Source organism: Macaca fascicularis, chromosome 2 (assembly GCF_037993035.2).
Source record: "Macaca fascicularis isolate 582-1 chromosome 2, T2T-MFA8v1.1".
Taxonomy (NCBI): Eukaryota; Metazoa; Chordata; class Mammalia; order Primates; family Cercopithecidae; genus Macaca; species Macaca fascicularis.
The window spans coordinates 34677317-34703185 of NC_088376.1; the positions used below are offsets into that span (position 1 = coordinate 34677317).

General features: G+C 41.6%; 1 protein-coding gene across 9 annotated transcripts in view; it reads right to left on the reverse strand.

Annotated features, from left to right (window-relative positions):
* Positions 1 to 25869, reverse strand: part of CPNE4 (copine 4) — a 509383-nt gene that overhangs the window by 173881 nt on the left and 309633 nt on the right. For all 9 annotated transcript variants that reach the window (XM_045386989.2, XM_074031048.1, XM_074031049.1 and 6 more), the window contains one exon: positions 23175 to 23354. In XM_045386989.2, the coding sequence (XP_045242924.1) occupies positions 23175 to 23354 (180 nt within the window). The remainder of the gene's footprint in view (positions 1 to 23174; positions 23355 to 25869) is intronic.

A 25869-nucleotide genomic window follows, 5' to 3' on the forward strand; every position in this document is an offset into this window, starting at 1 on the left:
CAGAATCTCAGCCCCACCCCAGACCCACTGAATCCAAATCTGCATTTTAAGGAGACCCTCAGGTGATCTGCAGGCACACTGATGTTGAGAAGCACTGAGCTAGAAAGGGAGAATTGCATGTAGAAAAACAGTTTGAATACAAAATGCTCAGATTTTTAAATATCTTTGGAAGGGCTTTTAAATTAATCTGTTCTGCTGATTTGGACTTTCATTAATAGGTAAAAGTTGTAGAAACTGAGGAAGGCACAATGCTGATGCTTTCTTGGTCACTCTGGGGAAACAAAGGGTGATGTGCATGTGTGTCTACATTTTATGCAAATTCAGTACAGTCTTCAGCTCCCCAGTGGAGACCTACAAAAACACCACCCTAGGCAGGCTGAGTCAGAATAACAAGAGCAATAGGTATTCTATTAGTTTGGGCTTCCCATCTTAAGCTTTCTATTTCACAACGTTCTAATTACTTCAAGTGTAATTACAGGCTTTTACCCTGTCTCTGACTTCATTAGCAAGGGAAGGAATGGAGGGAGGGTTTCAGAGAGAGATTTAAGGACTGCTTGTGTATTAATTATACACCTTTGCTTCATCTCTTGGGTAATGCCTTGTCATCATTACAAATGACCCAGCTCAGTTATTAGCCAGAGGCCATCTGCCCCTCACTTCACCCCTACCTCCACTTCTCATCTCCCTCCCCCAGCCACACCAGGTGGCAGCCAGGAGAAAGAGAAAAGGACTCACATCCCCTAGCACCTAATGTCCCGGCCAGAGCATTTTGTGGGGTCAAGGGCACGTGGTATCTTTTCAATCACTGCCTTTGGTGGGTTGTAAGTTGTCTTCAGTGAGGTTTGACACCTGAATGTTAGCAGTTCCTAGGACAGAAGAAGCTTGAAGGAATTCTTTGACCATTTTTAAGTGAAAGAAGCAAACTCTCATTTTGAGATACTATAGTTAGGCTAAGTATTTTTGTTATTACTTGTTCACAGGGAAAAAGACCACAGGCTCAAAAATAACTAAGGTCACACAGCTATTAAAGGGTCATAATAAACACTACTTTGAAATCACTGATTATGTGACAGCTACTGCTGTAAAGTGCCTTATGTATATTGATTCACTTAATTCTCTTGACAGCTCTGCAAGGTAAGTATTATAAGCTTACATATGGATGAGAAAATTGAGGTATACAGAATTGTAAACCAAAAAATGAAATTCTAAGCCCCCCTGACCATCTGAATGGATTCCTCCCCTTGGCCAAGGGTATTCCAAACTTAACCTAAGAAAACTAGTTTAGGAAGGGAGAGTCAGACATGCCTCATTATACCCTCCTCCCTGTTGGAATTCAGGCCCAGCTGACCAGCATTAACATCAACACAGACTTTAAGACTCTTTAAATCTGATAAGAAACATGTGTCATCTTTTCTTTGACGCCTGCTACCTGGACGCTTCATCTGCATAAAACCTTGGCCTCACCAACCCCGTATCTTAATCCAGGCATTCTTTTCTATTTATTCCAAGTCTTTAGACAATACTGTTTCAACCCATTGCCAACCAGAAAGTTTTTGAATCTATCTATGACCTAAATGCCCCCTACCCCACTTCCAGTTGCCTCGTCTTTCCAGACTGAACCAATAAGATAAGATGTATATCTTACATGTATTGATTAATGTCTTATGTCTCCCTAAAATGTTGTAGCCTGACCACCTTGGGCTCATGTTCTCAGGTTTTCCTGAAGGATGTGTCATGGGCCATTGGTCACTCATGTTTGGGCCATTGGTCACTCATGTTTGGCTCAGAATAAATCCCTTCAAATATTTTACAGAGTTTGACTCTTTTCATTGACCAAATATATTCATTTGCTATGGCCTCCATAACAAATGACCATAAACTTTGTGGTTTAAAGCAACAGAAATGTGCTCATGGCTCTGGAGGGAAAAAGTTTGAAATCAAGGTATTAGCAGAGCCACACTCACTCCAGAGGCTTTAGGGGAGATTCTGCTTCTTGTCTCTTCTAGCATCTGGTGGCTGCTGCAGCGCCTCAGCTTGTGACTGCCTCACTCTACCTCCTTCTTCACGTGGCCCTTTTCTGTCTCTCCTCTGTGTCACTAGAATTGGGGCCCACCTGGTTAATCCAGGATGACCTTCTCATCTTGAGATCCTTTAGTTAATTAGATCTGCAAAGGCTCTTTCAAATAAATTCACATGCACAGGATTTAGGAGGGCATGGACATATCTTTTTGGGGGCCACTGTTTAGCCCACTACAAAAAGAGTAAGTAACTTGCTCAAGGTTCCATAGTCAGTAATTAGCAGAGCTGGGGTTTGAATCCAGACAGTCCAGTTCCAGAGTTCATTCCCTTAACTGCTAAACTCTCCTGTCTCTGATAAATGACAGAGGCAGGACTTGATCAGGCCCTGAGCTAAACCCTATGAGATACACAAAGTGATTTACACTCACTCTTTATCCTCAAGGAGCTTACCATTGAGGAGAGTTCCCTCTTACTCAAACCACTACAAGAGCCACTGAACCAGCCCCCTAGCTTCACTCTTGCTATAGAATGGTAGAGCAAGCATCACACATAAGGCTCCAAATACTCTCCCTGGTATGGAATCTTGGGCAGATTAACCTCTCTGGGCCTCAGTTTCCTCATCTGTGAAATGGTAATATTTTCTATTCCATGGGTTTATTGTATATCTAATGAGCATTAACAAGATCCCAGCATCAGGCATATACAAATGTTTTGGAAATGCTATTTTCCTTCTTTTCTTTCCTATTCAATAAATCCCCACATACAGATAATTACAGTCACCTATTGGCTTGGACTGGGGTCCTGGTTGTGGAAGGGGTGAAAAGGGGTAGATAGTAGAGATATTTGAGACACTGAATTGATGGGCCTTCATGACTGATTGATGGGCTGTGGGGTAGAGAATGAGTGAGGGGCATGAGGGAAAGTCCCTAGGCTCTGGACCTCTGACTCCTGGGAGTAAGAAGGAGCTACTGAGTGAGCAGGACACATTAGAGGAAGGGGAAGATGGCAAGGGGTGTGCAGAGGGCAAGAGGAGATGAAGAGCTTGGTTTTGGGCTGCTGAGTCTGAGATGTCTGTGAGTCATACAAGTGGAATTAATATCTAGAGAATGCTGAATACATGAGTCTGGGCTCAAAGAAGAGTCCTGAGCTAAGAGTCTCCAAGTATAGATGATAACTGGAAGGGCAGGAGCTGATGGAGGAATATATAAAGAAATAAAAGGGTGTGAGAGTGAGGCAGTCTTCCAAGCTGAGAACACAGTGATGTCTGCTGTCTTCAGTGTACCCTCAGCCTCTGAATAAACCCTCTGAGGGGACCAGCCCCCAAGGCCAAGGGGGAGCTGAGGGATGACACACTCTCCTCTCTGTCTTCTTTGCTCAGGCTGGGGCTAGCGAAGGCTCTGTGGGGGGACATTCAACTAGGACAGAGGCTGTATCCTTGTTTTTGTGGTGATAGAAGCTTCAAAAGGAAGGAAGTGAAAAGTTGGAGGTATTACTGAGAATGCAGGAGAAAAGGCACTTTTGTGCACTGAAAGGGGCAGTGTAAGTAATGCTACGCTTTTTCTTTGGGGATATTTGGCAGTTTATAGCAAGGACCTCAAAATGAATGCTCAAATATTGCACTGTTACTAATTCGTTCTAAAGAAAAATCAGTGTCTGAGGGCATAAAGATCTATATATATACATATATATATGTATATATATGTATATATATATGTATACACACACACACACACACACACAACATAATACTCATAAAAATGTTGTAATTCTAAAAAACTGGAAACAGCCTTAATGTCCATGGTAAAGGGACACATTACACATTACATGAATTCTGATATCAGGATGTTTAGTAGTTATCTCTTTTTTTTTTTTTTTTTTTTTTTGAGACGGAGTCTCGCTCTGTAGCCCAGGCTGGAGTGCAGTGGCCGGATCTCAGCTCACTGCAAGCTCCGCCTCCCGGGTTCACGCCATTCTCCGGCCTCAGCCTCCCGAGTAGCTGGGACTACAGGCGCTGCCACCTCGCCCGGCTATTTTTTGTATTTCTTAGTAGAGACGGGGTTTCACCATGTTAGCCAGGATGGTCTCGATCTCCTGACCTCGTGATCCGCCCATCTCGGCCTCCCAAAGTGCTGGGATTACAGGCTTGAGCCACCGCGCCCGGCCAGTAGTTATCTCTTAATGGTAGGCTTTTTATTAGTTATCTCTCAATGGTGGTGATTTTATTTTTTCTATTTCTAAATAGTTTTTGCAATAAGCCTATATTATCTTTGCATACAGAAAAACAATAAAGCCATTTCCTACAAATAATGCAATGGAGGGATGGAAAATTCTTGCTTGGCTTAAACTGATGTCATGTGGGAATTTCTTGGGTGTCTGCAGGAAGAGCCTGGGATGCTGGTCCCACGGCCTCTAACAAAGCTGAAGGAGAGTCATAGGAGCAAGAGACTCCAGCAGTTATTAGAGTGCAGTATCTGGTGAACCTGGAGACCCAACCATTTAAACGCCCTATCCCTGTGGTCCCATTGGTGATGCAGGCTTTGCAGATGTTGTTTCTCAGCAATCAGCCATTCTCTAAACCTTGTGTTAAAAATGCTGGCAAGGAGGTTGTTGCAGACTGACCAAGGCATGGAACTGTTTAGTAGCTGAGGTGGGGATATTATTTCAGAGCCAGAAGGCTGAGTTTAACTCATGCCTCCCTCATTAGAAAACCGGGTGCTCCTAAGCAAGTTACTTCAAGGTTCAAATGCTTAGCAGCGAAATGAGGAAATAATGACACTTACCCTCAGGGGGTTTGTGAGGATTAAATGAGATAATTGGTACAAAGCTTTCAGTGTAGGGTCTGGCAGAATATAAGAAGTATTGCTCTTCCCTTTGCTTGGAACGCTTTTCTGGATGTCTTTGCATGATTCATGCCCACACTTTTACACTTTATTCTGGACGCTGCTCAGAAAGGGCTTCCCTGACATTCCTACCTAAATTAGCACCCACTCCCTTCCTACCACCCTCTATTTCTTATCCTATGTGTGCTTTCTTTCATGAGATCATTATTATCTGTTATTTAATCATGTAGGAATAGGTAAGCTCCATGAGGCAGGGCTTTGCCTCCTTTGTTCACCGCTGAATCTGCAGTGCCTGGAAGAGTGTCTGGCACATAGTAAGTGCCAATAAGTGGATGAAAGAATCCATACATATTTATTTGAATAAGTGAATACATGTATATTAGCTTTTTATTATTGATAGCATTAGATAGATGCATTATACATTGAATAAATGAATACATGTCAGTTATTTTCAGATTATTGTTACCCTTAACTGCCATATAAACAATAGATCCATGTCAAGGGAAAGATGGGGTCTAAGAGTATTGTGGTCCAAGAGTATTTCGGTGGAGTGTTCATTTGCAGATAGATGTTACAGGTCTGCCTGAGCTGGGAAAAATAGACATTTTAGATATAGGAGTCAATTTATCAACTTGTGAGGAAGGACACTTTTATCCTTACTCTGTGGGCAGTTTTACAGTGACAGCATTTGGGAAGAATTGCTACTCTACCTTTTCAAATTTACACCGGCTTGTAGAAATTAAAAGTGGTTTAGTAGGCAAGGTGGTATAATGAGAAGGCAGGTATTGAAATCAGAACAACTTAGGTTTGAAAATTTGCTCTGCAACTTACTGTCAGTGTACTCTTTGGTGAATTAGTTGAGCTCCCAGAGCCTAATTCACAATTTATCAAGCGGGGTTGACTGGCCTCACATAACATAATACCTGAGATATAACAAGAACCCCTGAAAATCAGTTTCTTCCCTTCAATTGACAACCAAGCAGGAAGTCAGTGGGAAGACCTGGGGCATTCATAAAGGGATAAGAATCTTTTTCTCATTAAGTTTATAAAAGAAAAGCTCAGAGGTAATGTAGCTTAAAGGTAAGGGAAAAGCAGTTTAGTACTCTCACTGAATCCAAATGTCAGGTGTTAAGCCCTTCCTTTGCCACTTAAGGAGACATGTAATCTTGGCCTAGTGATGATAATAATGATGATGATAGTGTTGATAGCACCAAGCTCATGATTGCCTGGCATGTGATCAGCTCTTAGTAAATACTAGCTATGCAAATGATTTATTATCATCAAGTGGTCGTAAAATATATTATCCAAACTGGGACACTTTTGAAAGTGAGAGGGGACAGTGTTAATAATTAAGCTATGATAGTAAGTGTAAACTGGAGAGGCAGGGGCAAACTGAGTCATAGGTTTCCCTATCATTCTCACAATACCTGATATGTAAAAGTGAATTCCTCCTTAAAGAGTATTTAAGCATTGTCCAGGAGCACCAGAGAGCAGTACAGCGATGCCTGCCCTGGCTGGCTACACTCCGCACTGCTTTTGTCTTCTCAATTTTAAGCTTTTCTGATTCAGTCTTGCTGACTGGTGCCCTGTCAGCACACTTACTGTAATACCAGTTTTCCTGGTTTGAATCTTAGTGGGGAGAGAGAAGTTTGGGGGATATGTGCTTCTTTGTTTCTGATAACTGGCTTGAAAATGTGTGCTGGCCTGAGTCTCCTGATGAGCAGATGCTGAGGAAGAGTGAGGGAAGCACGAGTAATCAGCCCACCCCGGCCTTATCTGGAGATGAGGCCCAGGAGCATGCACCTATGCTGACCTGTGCTCACACGGGAAGGACTCTCAACGGCTCATGTTCCATGCAAAACAAAGCTAATTAATTCATACCCTGCCTCACTTTATCCTTGAATCTGAAACCAAGACTCGTGGGAATGCTTTTGTAAACCAAGCCGTTATTGTTTTCCTCCCCCTCAACTTTATTAGGTTAATTTAAAGTAAAACTATTCTCTTTCCCAAATAAAGCTTGAAAATGAAGAGTCTAGACTTCAGAGGAATCTCAGAGCCCCGTTTTCATTTCCAGAGATGTTCCTTAACTTATTTGTTGTTCGTGCCCCACGCCCTCCTGGGTCTCTTCTGTAATCAAAAATAGTATTTCAAAAGATCAGAATCAAATTAGCCCAGCCAACTCTCCTCCTTGTGGACAAAGGGGTAGGGACTAACATCTGCAAATTGATCTCTCAAAAACCTCACAGAAAGCACAGCTTCAGCATGTACTTCCCCAAAAAGGATTTCCCATAAATTTCCCAAGTTAGAATTCTTTACAAGTTTTAAAGTTCTTCCACATTTGTTTAAAAATCTACACAATGTTTATGTGTCTTCCTCCTCCACTTGAGTGTCAGTTCTTTGAAGTCAGCATGCAGGTCTTATTATGACGTTTTTGCCTAACATTTATTGTAATATTTTTCTGATCATAGATGTGATACAGTTTCCTTTTAGAAATACAAAAGCACAGATGGAATTTCCTACATCATCTATAATCCCACCACCTAGATGTCATCACTGTTAACATTTAAAAATATATCCTCCCAGTCCCTTGGCCTGTGAAGAAATGGTTACTTTAACAGTTAGCACCATATTTTTAATCCCCTGTTGGGACAGGTTAGCTTTTTAATGGCTACAGTTGATATTCAGAAACATTTATGATAATAACTAAATTTCATAAGCAGTCTAAACCAACAAATATTCCAGAAATCTTCACAACTTCTAAAATCATTGTAGTAAACGTTATAAATAGTTCAAGAAATCTAGTTTTTAGTAAATAAAAGTAATTGGAAGAGAGTTGGTTTGCGGGTTAAGGTATTATTTAGTGAATTGGCTTTTTGATTATTGGACTTCAACAAACTGGCCATTTGTCACACTATGAATTCAGTTTATGGTGTTGGACTGTTTCACGCTTTAGGGCTAGGACAAGGACACACATTTTTATTTAAAGCAGCCAGGATACTGATAACTGAGAAGGTGCACATGGCACCATTTGTAGGGGAAACATAAGGGCTGAATGATGGGAAGAGTATGTGCAAATGCCATGGAGATAGCGATCTAAATTAGATTTACAGTCAGTACTTCTGAGGTGGTGGAAATGGGATTGGAATGAAAGCTAGTTGGAAACAACAAAAGTGGCAGCTGTGTGAGAGGTCCTGGGAAACTGCCTTATACCACCTGCCAATCCAGGTGTCTGGACCTGCAGACTAAGCATCACCTGGGAACTTAGAAAATGCAGATTATTGAATCTCTCCCTAGATCTTCTGAATCATAACTCTGGGGGTGAGGCCTAGCAATTTGTATATTAATACGCCTCCAGGTGATTCTGCCATATGCTCAAGTTTGAGAACCACTGTCCTGAGGGAAGATAGTATATAATCTCTCTCTCATGAATAAGGGTCAGAGGATTCCTGACAGCCCAGAACTTCTTCAAGGTGTCACAAATTTCCCAGCCCCGCTTATGATGACAGAAAGCAGGAAGTACTTGGCTTTGGCAGGTGTCCTCCGAACATTTTGGGAAGAAATACACTGAAGAACAGCTACACAACAATGAAGAGAAGATGACTTCACACAGTCATAACTGTCCTCCAAGCCATGGAGAAGAGAAAATGCCTGCAAGAAAAGCAATGATGAAACCATTGCTTTTCAGGTGCAACCACTGAATTTTGATAAGGGACTTTTCATCATGGTTGAAGGTGAAAGGAAGGTCAGAGCAATGTACCTTCTGGGTGCTGAGTTTGTAAGATTCTGGTTTTTGGAGGTTGACACATTGACATTTTTTAAGAAGCCATATTATATTTAAAGTAAATTCAGTAGAGAAGCCCAGAGAGAAGATGATCAAGCCTATTTTTCTGCAAAAGGATTCCTAGTCTGTCTCTATCAGCTCGTGTAAGACAAATAAACTTAAGAAACAAGACACCAAAAACTAGCCAGGTCAATTCCAACTTGGCTTTGCATTCATAGATGCTACTTGATCATTTATACTAGTTAGCGGCAAGCTATTAGAATAGATGGAAAAAATCATAAAGGGCTTTGGAGCTAAAGAGATGGACAACTTGCTGTGTGACCTTGGATAACTTACCTAGCTTTATTCAGTCGCGGTTTCCTCAGCTGTAAAATGGTAATAATGGTAGTGCCTACTTCCAAGGGATGTTGTGCTGATTAAATGAATTGCAGTATAGCAATGGCTTCACCCAGTGCCTACTAAATAAAAGTGCCTGGAGTTAAAAAATTTCTTTAATTATTTTTCTTATTTATGACTCAGTTCCACTGTCTTTGGTGGATGAACAAGTGGGAAAATATGAGGATGAATGAATGAGTTAATAAGCAGTGAAAGAAAAAATAAAGGCATCACATTAAAGAAGGTCAACTGGCTGTTCTAGGCAGTGAAGTATCACATCTCTCTTTGGCATACCCGCCATTGTATGTAGCAGAGGAGGGGCTTAGCTCCTTGGTTTCTTTTGGGCGACAGAAATCTAAGGAAGGTCTCCAGACTTACCCAGAAGAAGGCAGCTTCCGAGCACCCTATGTTCTTGTGCTGCATCCCCCTCATCCATCTGTCAAGAATGGTCAATTCCGCCTTGAGTTTCCCCAAGGACCTGAGCTTTCTTTGCTTTATTTGGCATTTTTGCTCAGTGTGAAGTCACTTGCTGTGCTTGTACTCAGCTTTATGACCAATGCCAGTTTCTAGCATGCTTAAGGCTGCTATTTTCCTTTCCTAAAGGCCAAGAGTCCTGCTGTTTCACAAGGCAGAGTGAGAACGTGGCAAACTCAGCCAGAGAGAGTGAGTACTACAGCAGCCTTCAGGAGGCGGACTCTGAATGTGTGACTTCCTACATGGCTTTGGGGAAGTCACTTTCTCTCTCCTTTAGGGCCTTCACTGTGGCAATCCCTGTCTTGCCACAGTTAAGGCCCAAATTAAAATAATTGCCCCAACTTATTTCAGAGACCTGATTTAAAACAATTTTTACTTAAAAATAGTATTGGAAGAACAAATACACGTGTATGTGGGTGCACACACACAATATTTAAAATCCAACTAAGTAAAATACTTGGCAAACCCGAGGCAATGTAAGTTCAGTTTTTCCACTATACTTACCCAGGACGTAGGTGCTCTCACAATGTTTTCAGCTTTCGTGTTTCCCCCTTTGTTCTGAAAACATGTTGGTCTCTACAGGCATTGCCTTTTCTCACCATTTCCTAGACTCTTGCCGCAGTAATAACAGCTTCCCCATCCTGAGTTCTCCCTCCATGCCAGGGATTCTGTTAAGCATTTTATGTGCATTATTCTACTCGATCGTTGCAGTATTTCATGAAGTCAGCACTATTATTATTTCCTTTTTTCAAATGAAGAAACTGAGGCTTAAGTGGCTGCAGGAATTTGCCTCTGGACAAACAAATTGAGGGCAGCTGAGCTGGGATTTGACCCCAGACCATCAGGCCCCACACCATATACACGTGAGCACTGTGAAACAGTGCCTCAGACTCTGACCCTGCCGGGCCTGGGGGTGCCCAACATCTGCATCTAGCCATTCCCTGCCTATCCAGGCGGAACACAGGAAAAATGATCTTCTTTTTACTTTGGAGTTTTAAAGAAGGAGAATGTTGATGTTTTTTCTTTCTGCTTGATCATACTGGAGAGGAGCAATTTAGAGAAAAAAGCAAAACCCCCATTCACGCCAAAGTGTCAAAACCTGTGAAACCACAAAGGGTAAAAAGTTCTGTTCTGCCTGTCCTTCACAAAGCTTTTAGTACAAATGCATTTGTCTGGCATATTACTCCACAGGTTAAAACACTCAACAAAGATTTTTTTTTTTTAAAGACAACATCAAGTTCACACTTTTATCTGAAAGATAGTGGAAAGAGATGTCCTTACATATGCCTTGATTTTTAAATTCTTTATTGTTTGTTCATATATGGCATGTTCAGAAAATTTCCTTTCAAAAGTAAAGATAAAATAGCCTCTTTGAAGAATCTCATCCACTCTAATGTTAGCAGCTATCACCTACAGGGATTAAGCTCCCAAATCTATATTGTCTATTCTACATCCATGTCAGCTGCCAGTTGTCAACCTTCTCTGAATTCTCCACCACCATCTGCACTGAACAGGCCAGCATCATGTTATATTCCTCACCCCCATCCTGGGCATGATGGATTTCCACTTAAAGACAGCCAAATCGCTCCCCCAGTTAGCTAAGCCAGACACCTGCAAACTCTTCTTCCCCACCTCATCTCCAAGGCTTGTTGATTCTGCTCTTGGACAGGCTCTTTTCTGGGCCCCTCTTTTCAGTTTACATAAATACTGCCATCCACATTTCCTTCCTGTTATTACACGAGTATCCTAATTGGTTTCCCTGCCACCCACAGTTTATGGGGAATGCCAAAGTTATTTCCTTCCTTCCTTCCTTCCTTCCTTCCTTCCTTCCTTCCTTCCTTCCTTCCTTCCTTCCTTCCTCCCTCCCTCCCTCCCTCCCTTCCTTTCTCTCTTTCTCCCTCTCTCCCTTCTTTCCTTCCTTCCTTCCTTCCCTCCCTCCCTCCCTCCTTCCCTCCTTCCTTTTTTTTTTTTTTTGAGACAGAGTATCGCACTGTTGCCTGGGTTGGAGTGCAGTGGCAGGATCTCGGCTCACTGCAACATCTGCCTTCTGGGTTCAAGCAATTCTCCTGCCTCAGCCTCCCAAGTAGCTGGGATTACAGGCGCCTGCCACCATGCCTGGCGAATTTGTTTGTATTTTTAGTAGGGATGGGTTTCACTATGTTGTCCAGGCTGGTCTCAAACTCCTGACCTCGTAATCTGCCCGCCTCAGTCTCCCAAAGTTCTGGGATTACAGGCATGAGCCACTTCGCGTGGCCAAAGTGATCTTTCTAATATACGCATCCAATCTTGTCCTTTCCCCAGTTATTAGGACCTCAGTGCATCAAATCCAGGCTTTCCAAAGTTCAGAGAAAAACACTTAAAAGTATCAGGACCAGTTCTTTCTTTTTTGTCTGGCATCCTCTAGCCTTTTCACATCCTCACTTGACCGCTCAGCCATACTAAGTCACTTAAGAGTTCTCTGCCATTGCCTTCATGCTGCTGTGTCTTTGCGTGTACCAGTCATTTTGTCCCAAGAGTCCTTATTTCTTTTCTCTGTTGGTGAATTCCTACTTATCCTTAGGGATTCAGGTCCAGAGACACCTTTCTTGTGAGACTCCCCTGCTTCACTTTAGGTAGAGGTCTTTCCCCTACAGCCCTTGGAACACATTTCTATTGCAGTGGTTAGTAATATGCATTTTGAGTATTTATTTACCAGTCTGTGTTTCTCAGATAATTATAAGCTTTTCTGAGGCAGGGCCTCTGTCTTCCTTTTTCATCTTTGTGTCTCCAGAACTTAGCACAGATATACTTGGCATATCCAGGGTACTTGCTAAATGTTTGTTATGAAAGCTTGGCATGCAATTGCTATGTCATTGAAAGAAGAAATAAATGAATGAATGAAACTTATAGTGTTAAAAGAGTCACCATGTCTTTCCTTGAACCAATCACTGTGGCCACACAAATGTAATATTCTGATTCATTTAAGCCAATTTGTGCCTACCCCAAAAGTGTGGGAAAGGCCAACCCCACCAATCGCATGGCTGATAATATGAGGGGGTGGTTGCCAACGAACATGCAAGATATCCAGAGAGGCCAGCATGTCATCTCAAAGTGGATCGGTACAGCTTGGGAAACATGCTTTAGAAACATACCGAACAAGTCACTTGCTGCTCATTTGCTTTATCTAGGCCATGATCTTGAAGGAGTTCTCAGAACAGGTGGCCTCCTCTCATCCTTCCCTAGGTCATGACAGAACAAAGCTCTGGATTAAGAATCAAAAGCTCCTGACTTCTGGTTTGGGCCCTGCCGAGACATTAAATCTTTCTGATCTTCAGTTTCCTCAGCTATAAAATGTAGATGGACTCCTGTCCTTCCCACGCTGTCAAGAGGGTCAAATGAAATGATCAGTATGTAAGTTCTTTCAAAAGTACCAAAAACAAATCTTGAAAGGACTATTTGTAATCTCATTCTCAGTGCTCGCTTCTACACATTCCTTCTTTTGAGAGATTAAGAAAATTAATCCAACACGACCCCCTAGTTGCCCTTTGTTCACACGACTCCAGTCAGCCTGGCCCTCTTTTTAGTTCCTCATATGTGCTATATCCATCATGACACTTTTAGTTCAAGGAATAAAAATTCCCATCTCAAACAGCTGCGATGACAGGACGTTTCATTCTCCCATAATAAGTCATCCATAGACAGAGTGGGTCCCAGGTAAAGAAAGTTAGGCCCATGCCTCCACATCTTTTGGCTCTGACCTCCCCTACGGGTTGCTCTCATCCTCAGCCTTGCTGCAAGGTGGCTGTAATGGTTTCAGGAATCACAGGCAAAGAGGAACTGTTTCTTCATGTGTGTCCCTTGTTTTAGGCTAGGAAACCTTTCGAAGAAAAATCCACATGCCTTACAGGACACACACCAACCTCTAAACCAAACTCTTGCAAGTGGGGGATGAGAGTCATGTGATGAGCTGAGATCACTCAGGATTCACTCTTGAGCTAGGGATAGGGCTCTTTTCTACATAGCCACATGGTATAAAATGATCAGAAAGTGATCAGGGTCAACAGCTAAAAGAGTGGGTGATTGGGTATGAAATAGGCAATCCACAGATGCTGTCAGCACCCCACTCGTATTTCCAGGCCCTGTGACTTGAGTGCCCATTGTAGGAAGACCCCTTGAAACTATTGCTACAGAATAAAGATGAAATGCTCCTGATTATTGTAAATACAAAGTTGCATGCAGGATTGTGTAAAGACAATGCCAGGCTGGACTGCCAGAATGAGCCAACAGCGCACGATGTGCTTCCCCCTGCAGAGAGCCTGTGAATGGACGTGCAGTCAGGTTTCACATCACCAAGATTCCTATCCCAGAAAAGCAGATGTTCACAGCTCTGGGAATGGAATGCGACCCTCATGGAAAGCCTATAAACAGATGCATGGGGGGTGCCTGTCCATATGGGTAAGATAGGGCTATAAACGCCCTCATCTTGCTGTAGCTCTTCTAGGCCTCTTTATGGTTAAGGCATACTCCCTTCTGAGAATTTCTGGTCTAACCGGTTGTCTAACTTCACGTCCTGTTTCTGTGAATTGTTTGGAACCAGCTTTTGCTGTAACTGTTACTGCTGTTCCTGTTTTATGGCTCTGTTAGAAATTACTGATGCACACACTATATTGTCAATTCTTGTCTCTGTATACTGTACTTCTGCACACAGATGTTATGTTAAAGAATTACTTCATCCCCATGGGACCATCTCACTCCATAATCAAATGACCCTAAATCTTTCACTATCCTACCCCCACCCTCACTAAACTCAATAATAAATGGTGGCATATCCAGTGCATTGTTGGCACCATGGGAGCAGAAGGCGGTGACCCCCCGGAACCAGCTTTCACTATCGTGTGTGTCTATTATTTCTCAACCTGCCGATCCACCTGGAAGCAAAGAGAGAGCCCTGTTGCATTGTGGACTGCTGGCCAGATCCCGCAATATCTGGCGCCCAACGTGGCCTTCTTTGTTCCTCGGCTCAGTGCACTCCGAGTGTGGGTTCGTGACGACTAGTCTTCAGTCTCGATGGTAAGGTCTCCGGGTACGCTTTTTCCGAGTCTCCCTTCTTTTTGGGTTTGTGGACTAGTAATATTCCAGGGTTATTATGGGAGAATTGCAGTTTAAACACCAGGCTTATCTGTCTTTTATTAAACTTCTTCTTAAACAGGGTGGCATCGAGGCTGATTCCAATGACTTTATTCTCTTATTTCAGACTATTGAAAAATATTGTCCTTGGTTCCCTGACAAAGGCTCTATGGACCTGTTACACTGGGATAGAGTTGGTGGTGCCACTCTCTGCCAACTCATGAGAGATGGTGTTTTACCTCCTATTTCTGTCTGTACTGACTGGGCTCTTATTCGTGTTGCTTTACTTCCTTTTCAGTCTGGTGTTCCTCTTCAACTGCCAGAAGTTAACGCGGATGGTGAACCGCTCCCTTTACCTCAGGTAGCTGACCCCCCTACTAGCTCTCCTCCTGATCATGAGGAAGAATTCGATCTCTCCTTGTTTTCTCCCCAAGAGGAGAAACCTGGTGATGATCCCCTCCCTTCACCTCCTATCTTGAAACCTGTATATGTTAACTCTTCTTCTCCTAAGCCGTTGCCCCGTCTGCCAGAGGACGATGTGTGGCATTCATCTGAATGGCCTGTTTCTCGTTCCTCTCGTCCTTTTGGACCTCTCCCCTCTTCTAAGCCTACTGTTTCTTTTGATACTCCGGGACCCCTTCTTTCAGAGGCTTGGAATCCTGCTTTCCCCAAGTCCGCATCCCAGCGCCCTCACTCTCCTTCTCTTCCTCTGCCCCTACACAATGGATGTGTGAGTCACCTCCTTTGTGGGTAGAGCAGTGGCCACTTTCCAAACACAAGTTGGAGGCTTTATTAAGCCCCCAAAAGTCCAACTTCATACTGACGATTTAAATACCTTAAATGATTTTCAAAAATCACTAGGTGACATCAATTATCTCAGACCAACCCTAGGCATTCCTACTTATGCATTATCTCATCCATTTGCCACTTTATCAGGAGATACAGATTTAAACAGTCCTCGCTCTCTATCTGAACCAGCAAAACAAGAGTTGTCTTTTGTAGAACAATGAGTGAGAGAGGCACAAGTCTCTCATATTGACCCAAATTTACCTTTACAATTTTTAGTTTTTCCTTCCATCCACTCTCCTAGGGGACTTATAGTACAAAATGATTCTCTAGTTGAATGGGTATTTCTTCCTAATTCAGCCTCTAAAACTCTTTCAATACATCTTGATCAAATAGCCACTTTGATTGGGTTAGGACATCAATGTATTCCTAAAATTTCTGGCTTTGATCCAAACATTATTGTGGTCCCTTTGTCAAAAAATGAAGTTAAAAATGCCTTTTGTACATCTTTGTGCTGGCAGACCAATCTAGTCTAGTTTGACTTCATTGGCACTATTGATAATCATTTGCCTAAGTCAAAATTCTTTCAATTTCTACAAAATACTTCCTGGATTCTACCAAAACTTACTCGTTCATCACCACTAGAGACAGTCGTTACCATTTTTACTGATGGATCCAGCAATGGAAAGGCAGGGTATGTACGACCAAAAGATAAAGTCATTTCTACTCCATATACTTCTGCTCAAAAAGCCGAGTTGTTGGCTGTTATCTCTGCATTACAGGATTTTTATGAGCCTCTTAATATTGTCTCTGACTCAGCTTATGTAGTCCATGCCACTCAGGCAATAGAAACAGCTACCATCAAAAATATTGCTGTTTTCCTTGATCTCTTTGTTACAAAAAACTGTCAGAAACCGAAAGCATCCTTTTCTCATCACTCACATTCATTCTCATACTAACTTACCTGGACTTTTATCCAGTGGTAATCATAAAGTTGATACTCTAGTTTCTCTAGCCATTACAGATGCAGAACAATTTCATCAACTCACTCATACTAATGCCTCAGGTTTTAAACATAAATATTCTCTCAGTTGGAAACAAGCTAAACAAATTGTATAACACTGTTCTCAATGCCAGGTTCTTGTCTCCCACACAATCTCCTGGAGTTAATCCCCGAGGCCTTTCTCCTAATGTTATCTGGCAAATGGATGTTACTCATGTTCCTTCTTTTGGAAAATTAGCTTATGTGCATGTCACAGTTGACACCTTTTCCAATTTCATCTGGGCTACCTGTCAAACTGGAAAAGCCACTTCTCATGTTAAAAAACTATGTTTTCATGTTTTGCAGTTACGGGAATTCCTAGCGAACTCAAAACAGACAATGGTCCGGCCTATTGCAGTAAAGCTTTTAAAAATTTTCTTGATCAGTGGCATATTAAACATATTACTGGTATTCTTTATAACCTACAAGGCCAAGCTATTGCAGAAAGAAGTAACAGAGCTTTAAAATTACAATTACTTAAACAAAAAGAGGGGGATAAGGAGTTGTTGACCCCTCACATACAACTAAACTTGGCATTGCTCACGTTAAATTTTCTCAATATTCCTAAATCTAGTTCTGTTACAGCTGCCGAAAAGTATTTCTCTGGTAACCGTCCTATGGTAAACCAAGGAAAGGAAGTATGGTGGAAAGATGTTCAATGTAATATATGGTCAAAAGGTTCTATTTTAACGTGTGGAAGAGGCTATGTTTGTGTTTCCCCAGGTAAACATCAATCTCCTGTTTGGATTCCTGCTAGACACGTGAAATGGTGTCCTAAAGATGCATGCAACAACGAGACACAGAAATTTGCTGAAAAAGCACCACAACAGGAAACAACTAACACCTCCAATCATCAAAAAGAAGAAAATGACCATGCTAACTCCTTTACAACAGACAATCCAGTCGGCCACCTTGAACAACTCGTCTCCAGCAATCCAGGTCTGGCTCAATCTCTGCCTCCTCCTGATGACACGGATCCTTCTACCCTCTGTCACCCAACAGACTGTTAAAAACTATACATATCGGGCCTATATTCCTTTTCCTCCTCCTATTCGAGCCATGACATGGATGGATGCTCCTATCGAGGTTGTGTTAATGATAGTATTTGGATGCCTGGTTCTGTAGATGATCGTTGTCCTGCCCAACCTTCAGAAGAAGGAACCCCTTTCAATATCGCTTTAGGTTTTAGGTATCCACCTTTGTGCCTGGGACCCACTAATGGATGTCTCTCATTAGATATTCAAACTTGGGCAGTCACACTACCATCTAGTCACTCTGTCCCTCCTTTAGGACACTTGATATCAGGGCTTTCATTAAAACCTTTAAGGCAGATCAAAACAGGAATCACTGACTACATTCACACATCCCAATATAAGCCTTTAGGATCTGCGTGTCCTCTCAACTTGTCTTCAAATGCTGACAAATTAATATGGAAGGATTGTGTTAGTTCAGAAGGAACAGTGTTATTTAATTCTTCTCACTACACCATTGTTGAGTGGGCTCCTAAAGGTCATACGACTAATGATTGCTCTCAAGGTCACAGACATTGTCAACATTTTCTCTATGATATTACTTATCAAAAAAGTAGTGACAGTCCTTCCCTATTATATCGTACATTTAACTCCTTTTTTCCTTTTAAGTGGAAAGGGGCAGGGGTTGCCCCTCCAAAGCCAAGGCTTGTTGTTCCCCAATTAGGACCTGAACATTCAGAATTATGGAGATTAACCATAGCTATGACTGGTATAAGAGTTTGGGCTGGAGAAAGTGTTGTAAGTGAATCCACCTTGTCACCTCAAAAACTAAGACAATAGATTGATTTACACGACTATTTCCATACAGCCAAAAATATCACTATGGCAATCATCAAGAGGTCAATTCAAAGGTGGGACAGTAAAGATTATGAGGACTTATACCCCCCGTTGCTAATGTCCCCCCACCATCTCTCATACAACCTATTCCCACCACCCCACATTCACAAAAAAGAATATCATCCCAAAATATATATACCATCTATATGGAGTCCAACAAAACTGTATGACTTAAAAGTTGTGTTAAACCACCTATATGTTATTAGTAGGAAAGATGCATATTAGTTCAAAAACCAACATAATTACCTGTGTTAATTGTTACTTGTATACTTGTATTGACTCATCCTTTAATCAATATCATAGTATTTTAATAGTCAGAGCCAGAGAAGGTATTTGGCTCCCTGTAGCCTTACATAGGCCTTGGGAATCTTCCCCTTCTATCCATGTTATTAACAATATTTTACAAAAAATTCTTAAAACGAGTAAATGATTTATTTTTACATTAATTGCTGTAATAATGGGCTTGATTGCTGTTACTGCGACTGCTGCTACTGCTGGAGTTGCATTACATCAATCTATTCAAACTGCTCATTTTGTGGATAAATGGCAAAAAAATTCTACTCAGATGTGGAATTCTCAGTCAGGTATTGATCAAAAATTAGTCAATCAAATTAATGATCTAAGACAAACTGTTACATGGATGGGAGATAGAATTATGAGTTTAGAACATAGATGACAAATGCAATGTGATTGGAATACTTCTGATTTTTGTATAACTCCGTTTCAATACAATGAGTCTGTCCACAATTGGGAATCAGTAAAACGCCATTTACAAGGAAGTAAAGATAATTTAAGTTTAGACATAAGTAAGCAAAAAGAACAGATTTTTGAGGCCTCTCAAGCACACTTAACTGCTTTGCCTGGTGCTGAAGTTTTAGATGGTGTCTCTAAGGGGTTATCTAATCTCAACCCCATTCAATGGGTAAAATCTCTGGGAGGATCCACTATTGCTAATTTTGTGCTATGTAAAATTTGTGCTATTGGTTTATTGCTCACGTGTAAAACTGGAAAAAATATTCTTCAATCCAATCGTGATCAGCATAAAGCTATGATTGCTATGGTTCATTTAAATCAGAGAAAAGGGGGAGATGTAGGGAGATTGCCTGAAACTATTGCTACAGAATAAAAGATGAAATGCTCCTGATTATTGTAAATACAAAGTTGCATGCAGGATTGTGTAAAGACAATGCCAGGTTGGACTGCCAGAATGAGCCAACAGCACGTGGTGTGCTTCCCCCTGCAGAGAGCCTGTGAATGGATATGCAGTCAGGGAGGTTTCACATCACGAAGATTCCTATCCCAGAAAAGCAGATGTTCACAGCTCTGGGAATGGAATGGGACCCTCGTGGAAAGCCTATAAACGGATGCATGGGGGGCACCTGTCCATATGGGTAAGATAGGGCTATAAACGCCCTCATCTTGCTGCAGCTCTTCTAGGCCTCTTTATGGTTAAGGCATACTCCTTTCTGAGAATTTCTGGTCTAACCCGTTGTCTAACTTCATGTCCTGTTTCTGTGAATTGTTTGGAACCAGCTTTTACTGTAACTGTTACTGCTCTTCCTGTTTTAAGGCTCTGTTAGAAATTACTGATGCACACTCTATATTGTCAATTCTTGTCTCTGTATACTGTACTTCTGCACACAGGAGTTATGTTAAAGAATTACTTCATCCCCATGGGACCATCTCACCTCATAATCAAATGACCCTAAATCCTTCACTAACCTACCCCTGCCCTCACGAAACTTGATAATAAATCCTGGCATATCCAGTGCATTGTTGGCACCGTGGGACAGAAGGCGGTGACCCCCCTGGACCCAGCTTTCATTATCTTGTGTGTGTGTCTATTATTTCTCGACCTGCCGATCCACCTGGGAGCAAAGAGACAGCCCTGTTGCATTGTGGACTGCTGGCCGGATCCCGCAATAACCCATCACTGACTTTGACCACCAGCATCTGTATTTCTTTCCTTGCGAGCTCTTTGTGATATCTGGAGTTTGCTACCTGCACAGTAGGCCAGAAATGTCAGAGGATTAATGTTCTCACCTCATGAATGGTTCTTTTTTTTGAGATGGAATCTCACTCTGTCATCCAGGCTGGAGTGCAGTGGTGTGATCTCAGCTCACTGCAACCTCTGCCTCCCGGGTTCAAGTGATTCTCCTGCCTCAGCCTCCCGAGTAGCTGGGACTATAGGCATGCGCCACCACGCTCAGCTAATTTTTTGCATTTTTAGTAAAGAAGGGGTTTCACCATGTTTAGCCAGATGGTCTCCATCTCCTGACCTCGTGATCTGCCTGCCCCAGCCTCCCAAAGTGCTGGGATTACAGGCGTGAGCCACCGTGCCTGGCCAGGAATGGTTCTTAATGACTGATGTGAGTATATATACTCGAAGTGTATAAATATCCCAGTTCCCTCATCCCCAGGATGAAATATCTCTAATGTTTGCTTTACACTGCTCTCAGAATTTCCCCAGCAGAGTTAAGCTTCAGTTACCTACGGTGGTAGATACTTGACCACTTTCCCTTGTAGGCTCCTTACCTGTCTCACTTTTCCTCTCCACTGTGGCATTTCCTTCACCTCCTTTGACTTCCTACCTCAGAGTTGGCTTCTTAAAAAACCAAATGGAGATGCTCTGCACCATATGCCAAACTCCTTCCTGAATGCAGAGGCTTTGTGTCTAATGTTCCCATCTGCTTAGAATGTGTTTCCTCTTTCCTCTCACCTGATGCACTCTCACTCTCCCTTCTAAATGTCACTTCTCTTAGAAAGCCTTCTTTGATCCCTCTCCGCCTGAGGCCAGTCTCCCAATTCTCGCTTTCTTATTCTGTACTTCTCTGTAACAAAGCTTATGATGATTGCCATTTAATTAATTGTTGTGGGATTATTTTCATTCCATCTTTATCCCCAACTAAACTGCTGCTTGAAGGCAAGGATTTTGTTTTTGGCTCACCACGGTGTCACTGGCACCTAGTACAATGCCTGTCTTACTTGCAAAGTTAAGTACTTACTGGCTTTTGGAAAGATGAGCCTTGTGAGGGACTAAAGATGTAAGTTTGAGGGTCAAACAGACAAAATTATCAAAGCTTTGGACCAAAAAAAAAAAAAAAAAGATCTTTAGCCCACTTGATTCCCACATTGATCTATCTTTATTTCTTGTGACAAAATATAAAATTTATGCATAGGAGGGATGCCCATTGTTTAAGGTAGAATCTTGGCATGGCTCACATATCTATAAAAGATGCCATTTTAATAATTTTCAAATAGAAACAGGATTTTATCTCAAATCCACAATGCATTTATTCATTTAATACCTACTTACTGGACATTGTACCTGGTAAGATCCTTGAACTATCTGCCATCAACTCTTCAAAAATCATTAGAGAACATATATTAATGGAGAATATTTCAGATTCTCTTTCTGTCTCCCTTCAACTATATTTCAATATTGGACTTTTGATCTTCATTAAAGGAATAAGAAATTAATCACTATATTTGCTGGAAAAGGGTAACTGAGGACACTGTCTATTTTGTCTCTTAGTGCTCAGTATGAGAAATTCCTTTTAGTGATAAGTGGTATGAAGCAAGGATAGCACAAATGAACAAGCAAATATATATGCTTGCCATCTCTTTGTCAGGTAGACTCTTCCTGACAAATCCTTAAACCTGACCCTTACCTTGACAAGAGGTGAACCCAGGTTTTGTGGGTCTTAAGACATATAATTTGGAATTTCTCTTTGAGAAAAAAAGTACAAAATAAAAATGTGACATAGAGCCATGGAAGGGGCCCACATGAGAGAGGGGATCTGGAATTAAAGCTTCATCAATTTCACAGTAAATCAGCATCTTGATTCAGTCAGGGAAAGTGGTCTCTTCCCACCCCACACCCCTTCACGTTTTCTCTGACCCCGAAGAGTTGCTTACGTTGCTTTCTTACTTGAAAGGCCCCCCTCCTCTTTCTTCTGCAGTCATAGACCATGGTTTTTCAGATTTTGGTCCCACAATGCCATCTTTGACTCTACCCAGTAGAAAAAAGCTCTCTCTTCCTTCAAGGCCCACGACCTTGTATAGAGAGCCCAGGGTATTTTGTAATGAACTACTCTATTTTAAGTGCATATTACTATGCCTTCTCCAGTAAGATTATCCACTATCTGGGCACAGGGACTGTTTTTTACTTTTAGACTCACTTACCACATTTCTGGGTACAACAGAAAGGAAAGGAAAAAAGGAAAGGTATTATAGAAGCAAAATGATGAAGTTTGGAGTCAGGGAGGCCTAGTCGAGTCCTCACACTGTCACTTATTAGGGTGGAAACTTCATCAGATCACTTAACCTCTCTGAGTCTCATTTTTCCCACTGATAAAATGGATATAATATTGATATTTATTTCACATTATTGTTGGGAGAATTAAGAGCTTTTACTCATTCATTGAGTATCTATTTAGCCCCTGCCTTGGGCTATTTTTGGTACCAGAGATGTCACGTAAATGTGAATGAGAAATACTTGCTGCATGGGGGTTCTCACAGCTGAGTTGGAGATGGAAATTTATAATGGAACAGGATAAGGCTATAACAGACATGTGAACAGAGCATAGAGCCAGACACATAAGTGCTCAATAATAGTCGTTGAATAAATGAGTGACACAATGGGGGAATTCAGAAGAGAAAGTTCTGAATTTTTCAAAATAAGAAATCGTACAGACTTGCAGAATCATCTCTACATAAACATAATGGATATGACACCACCTGGGAAATTGTAAAATGCTACATGTTAAAGAAAATGCAATCAATAGGAAAAAGCAAGGATTAGATGAGGGGAGAAAGGAAAAGGGGGAAGGAAGAAAGGCCCTAGGATGGCAAGGAGGAGGAAGGGGTGTCTGTTGACCTACCTGGCCAAGTGTGCACTCCATGCCACCAAGGAAGTCGGCCTCCTTCAGTCCATTGTGGTTGCTGCTTATGTCATGGACTTCAAACCGCAGGCGCTGAACCTCCTCAAAGTAAAAGTCCACAGTAAACAGTTTTGAGTACACTGGGTTTATGCAGGTGCGAATCACCTCAGTCCTGTCAACCTGCAAGGAGAGAGAAAGAGAAAACCTGTCAGAGATTAGGACTATTTTTATTATTACCCTTCAAGCAAATTCATCTCAGGGCACTTCCCTTCTTCCCAACCATGAATGCTTCCCACCAAGTCACTGGGTGGGCAGTCCGAAAGTACAAAGTACAGGTAATAACTTCAGAGAATGAGATGAGTTTTAGGGAAGAAAATAATGCTAGACATGTAAATAACTTGAAGATTTAGAGCTCACTGTATGAGTTTGCATTATATAAAACTGTATCATTATATCATTGTGTCATTTTGTTGATGAGAAAATTGAGGTCCAGGGAATTGAAATGAGTGGGTGAACATCATGCACAGTAAAAACTTTTGAGTACACTGGGTTTATACAAGTGCATAAATGATTGATTGATGCATTTCATGATTGATTCAACCTTGTCCTGCCTAATGTGCCTGAGGTTACATCTAGGCTCAGAAGGAAAGAAATCCGTAATTGATTAGTGATGTCTGATGGGCACAGTAATGGAGAAACTGCTATGTAGGTGTCTCATTTTAGCCAAATCTACTCTGAGTTTCCTAATCCATGATTTACAGTATAATGAAGTAGAAAAACCATGAGAACAGATAAGACGATAACTGCCTTTGGTCTCGAGTATGCCCTTTTTCAGTGTGTAATAATCACCCATTCATTTCAATTCCCTGGGCCTCAGTTTTCTCATCAACAAAATGAAAATTAGATTAGAGGGTGAAAAGTTCCTTTCTGCTGTAACATTCCATGAGCTATGATTTCCTTTGTCTTTTGTGGTAATAGTTTTTCAGTTGTCCTCCTCTCTCAGATATTAACACATCTCTGCCACTTTCTGCACTATTCTGTGACATAGGAGGCTGATGTCTATGGATTGATTTTCCTGGCACCCTTTGCCCTCTGGGTTCTGGCTGGAGTCAGCCAAATGGAGGACTTGGCAGAAGATCAGAGAATGGGAGAACAGAGAGGTGCAGGCATGCCTCTTTACACACACATTCTGCTAGCAGACTTCCTTCCACACAGGGAGCTTTTGCTGGGATTTGGTAACGTAGTACCTCTCTCTTGTCCCTTCACATTGAGCGGCAGTAATGGCTTCCTGTTGTTGCTATCTCTGATGTCTTGGATGCTTCACTTTCTTTGTTGGCTCTTTTAACCCTGCCCATTTTCCCTGTAAAGAGTTTAGTCCTTTAGGTTAAACTGTCTGGGTATGCCATCTGTTTTCTGCTAGGATCCTTATCGCTAAGATTCTTTTCCTACATACTTGTCACAAGTAAAAATATACAAAACCATTTATATTTTGGGAAGCTTTTAAAGACTAAGTTGTAAAGACCCAAGATTCTATAGCATCCCTGTACTGGAGATACCCATCCTTCCTATTTTACAAATCAACTGGAGCCTCTATGTACTGTCAGCTTTCAAATAGAAACATGGTTTATTGGATATTTTCTGACATTTGTTAGCATAAACTATGAAGAGCATTTATCTCACTTTCATATGAGTAAAGGAAAATAGTCTCTCAATAAAGGGAAAGCAGTTCTTAACTATACTATGCATGTCCATGTTGCCTAGCAAAGAAAATCTGATATTTGTTCTAGCCACCCCTGACATTCTTCAGTTTGGTGCTTTGTCTCCAGCCCTAGCCCTTCCTATGCAGGGATATATGTGAGAGAAAATTGTCCTTTAAGGAACACTACCTGCCATTATTGGTTGGATGGACAACCTGGGTTGCAAGGAGAAGAGTGTCATTCTGATTATGTCCCCATCCAATAAATAGGCATACAGAAAACCAATCTCCAGCCCACTGCTGATTAGAATTTTACAAGTTACTGTTCTGACCAAACGTTATCTGACTGTTCCAGCTTCCCACAGAAGACCCAGCTTCTATTTGGGCTAAATTACATATTTCTATATAATGTTCATTCAGAGGGTGATGGGACTGATTATGCCACTGGCCAATTGTGCAGGTACAAGAATTTACTATATCAGCATAATTTTTTCTGTTATTCAGGGATAATAGTTTTGAATAATAGCAATTAGAGATCATAAACTGGTAGTCTGCAGGCATAAGCTGACTTGAAGGTATTTTATTTGTCCTACTTAAAGTACCTTTCCCTTCATTTTCCCACTTACTAAGGTGGCTGTTTTTATTACACTTCCTTTAGAAAAAAATTGGAACATCTGGCAACCTTGGGCCACATTTCTTCATGGCAACAATTGGAGACTGTCCCATTCAGACAAACCATTTACTCTTTGCTTCTCACAGCAACTTCCAGGCCTTTCTCCCTCATTGGATTTCTCTTCCTGGCCCCTAGAGGCATTTTTGCAATATCTGGTCCAAATTCATGGAATAATGAGCCATAGAAGAGATTTAATTATATTTATGTTTTATCTTTTGATAGAGGATTTGGAAATAACCCCCAAGAAGTATGTTGTGGGTGGATTTGACATCCTCAAGACACAGAAAGGGCACCTTCTCTCCTTGTTGTTGGAAGAGAGTGCTGAG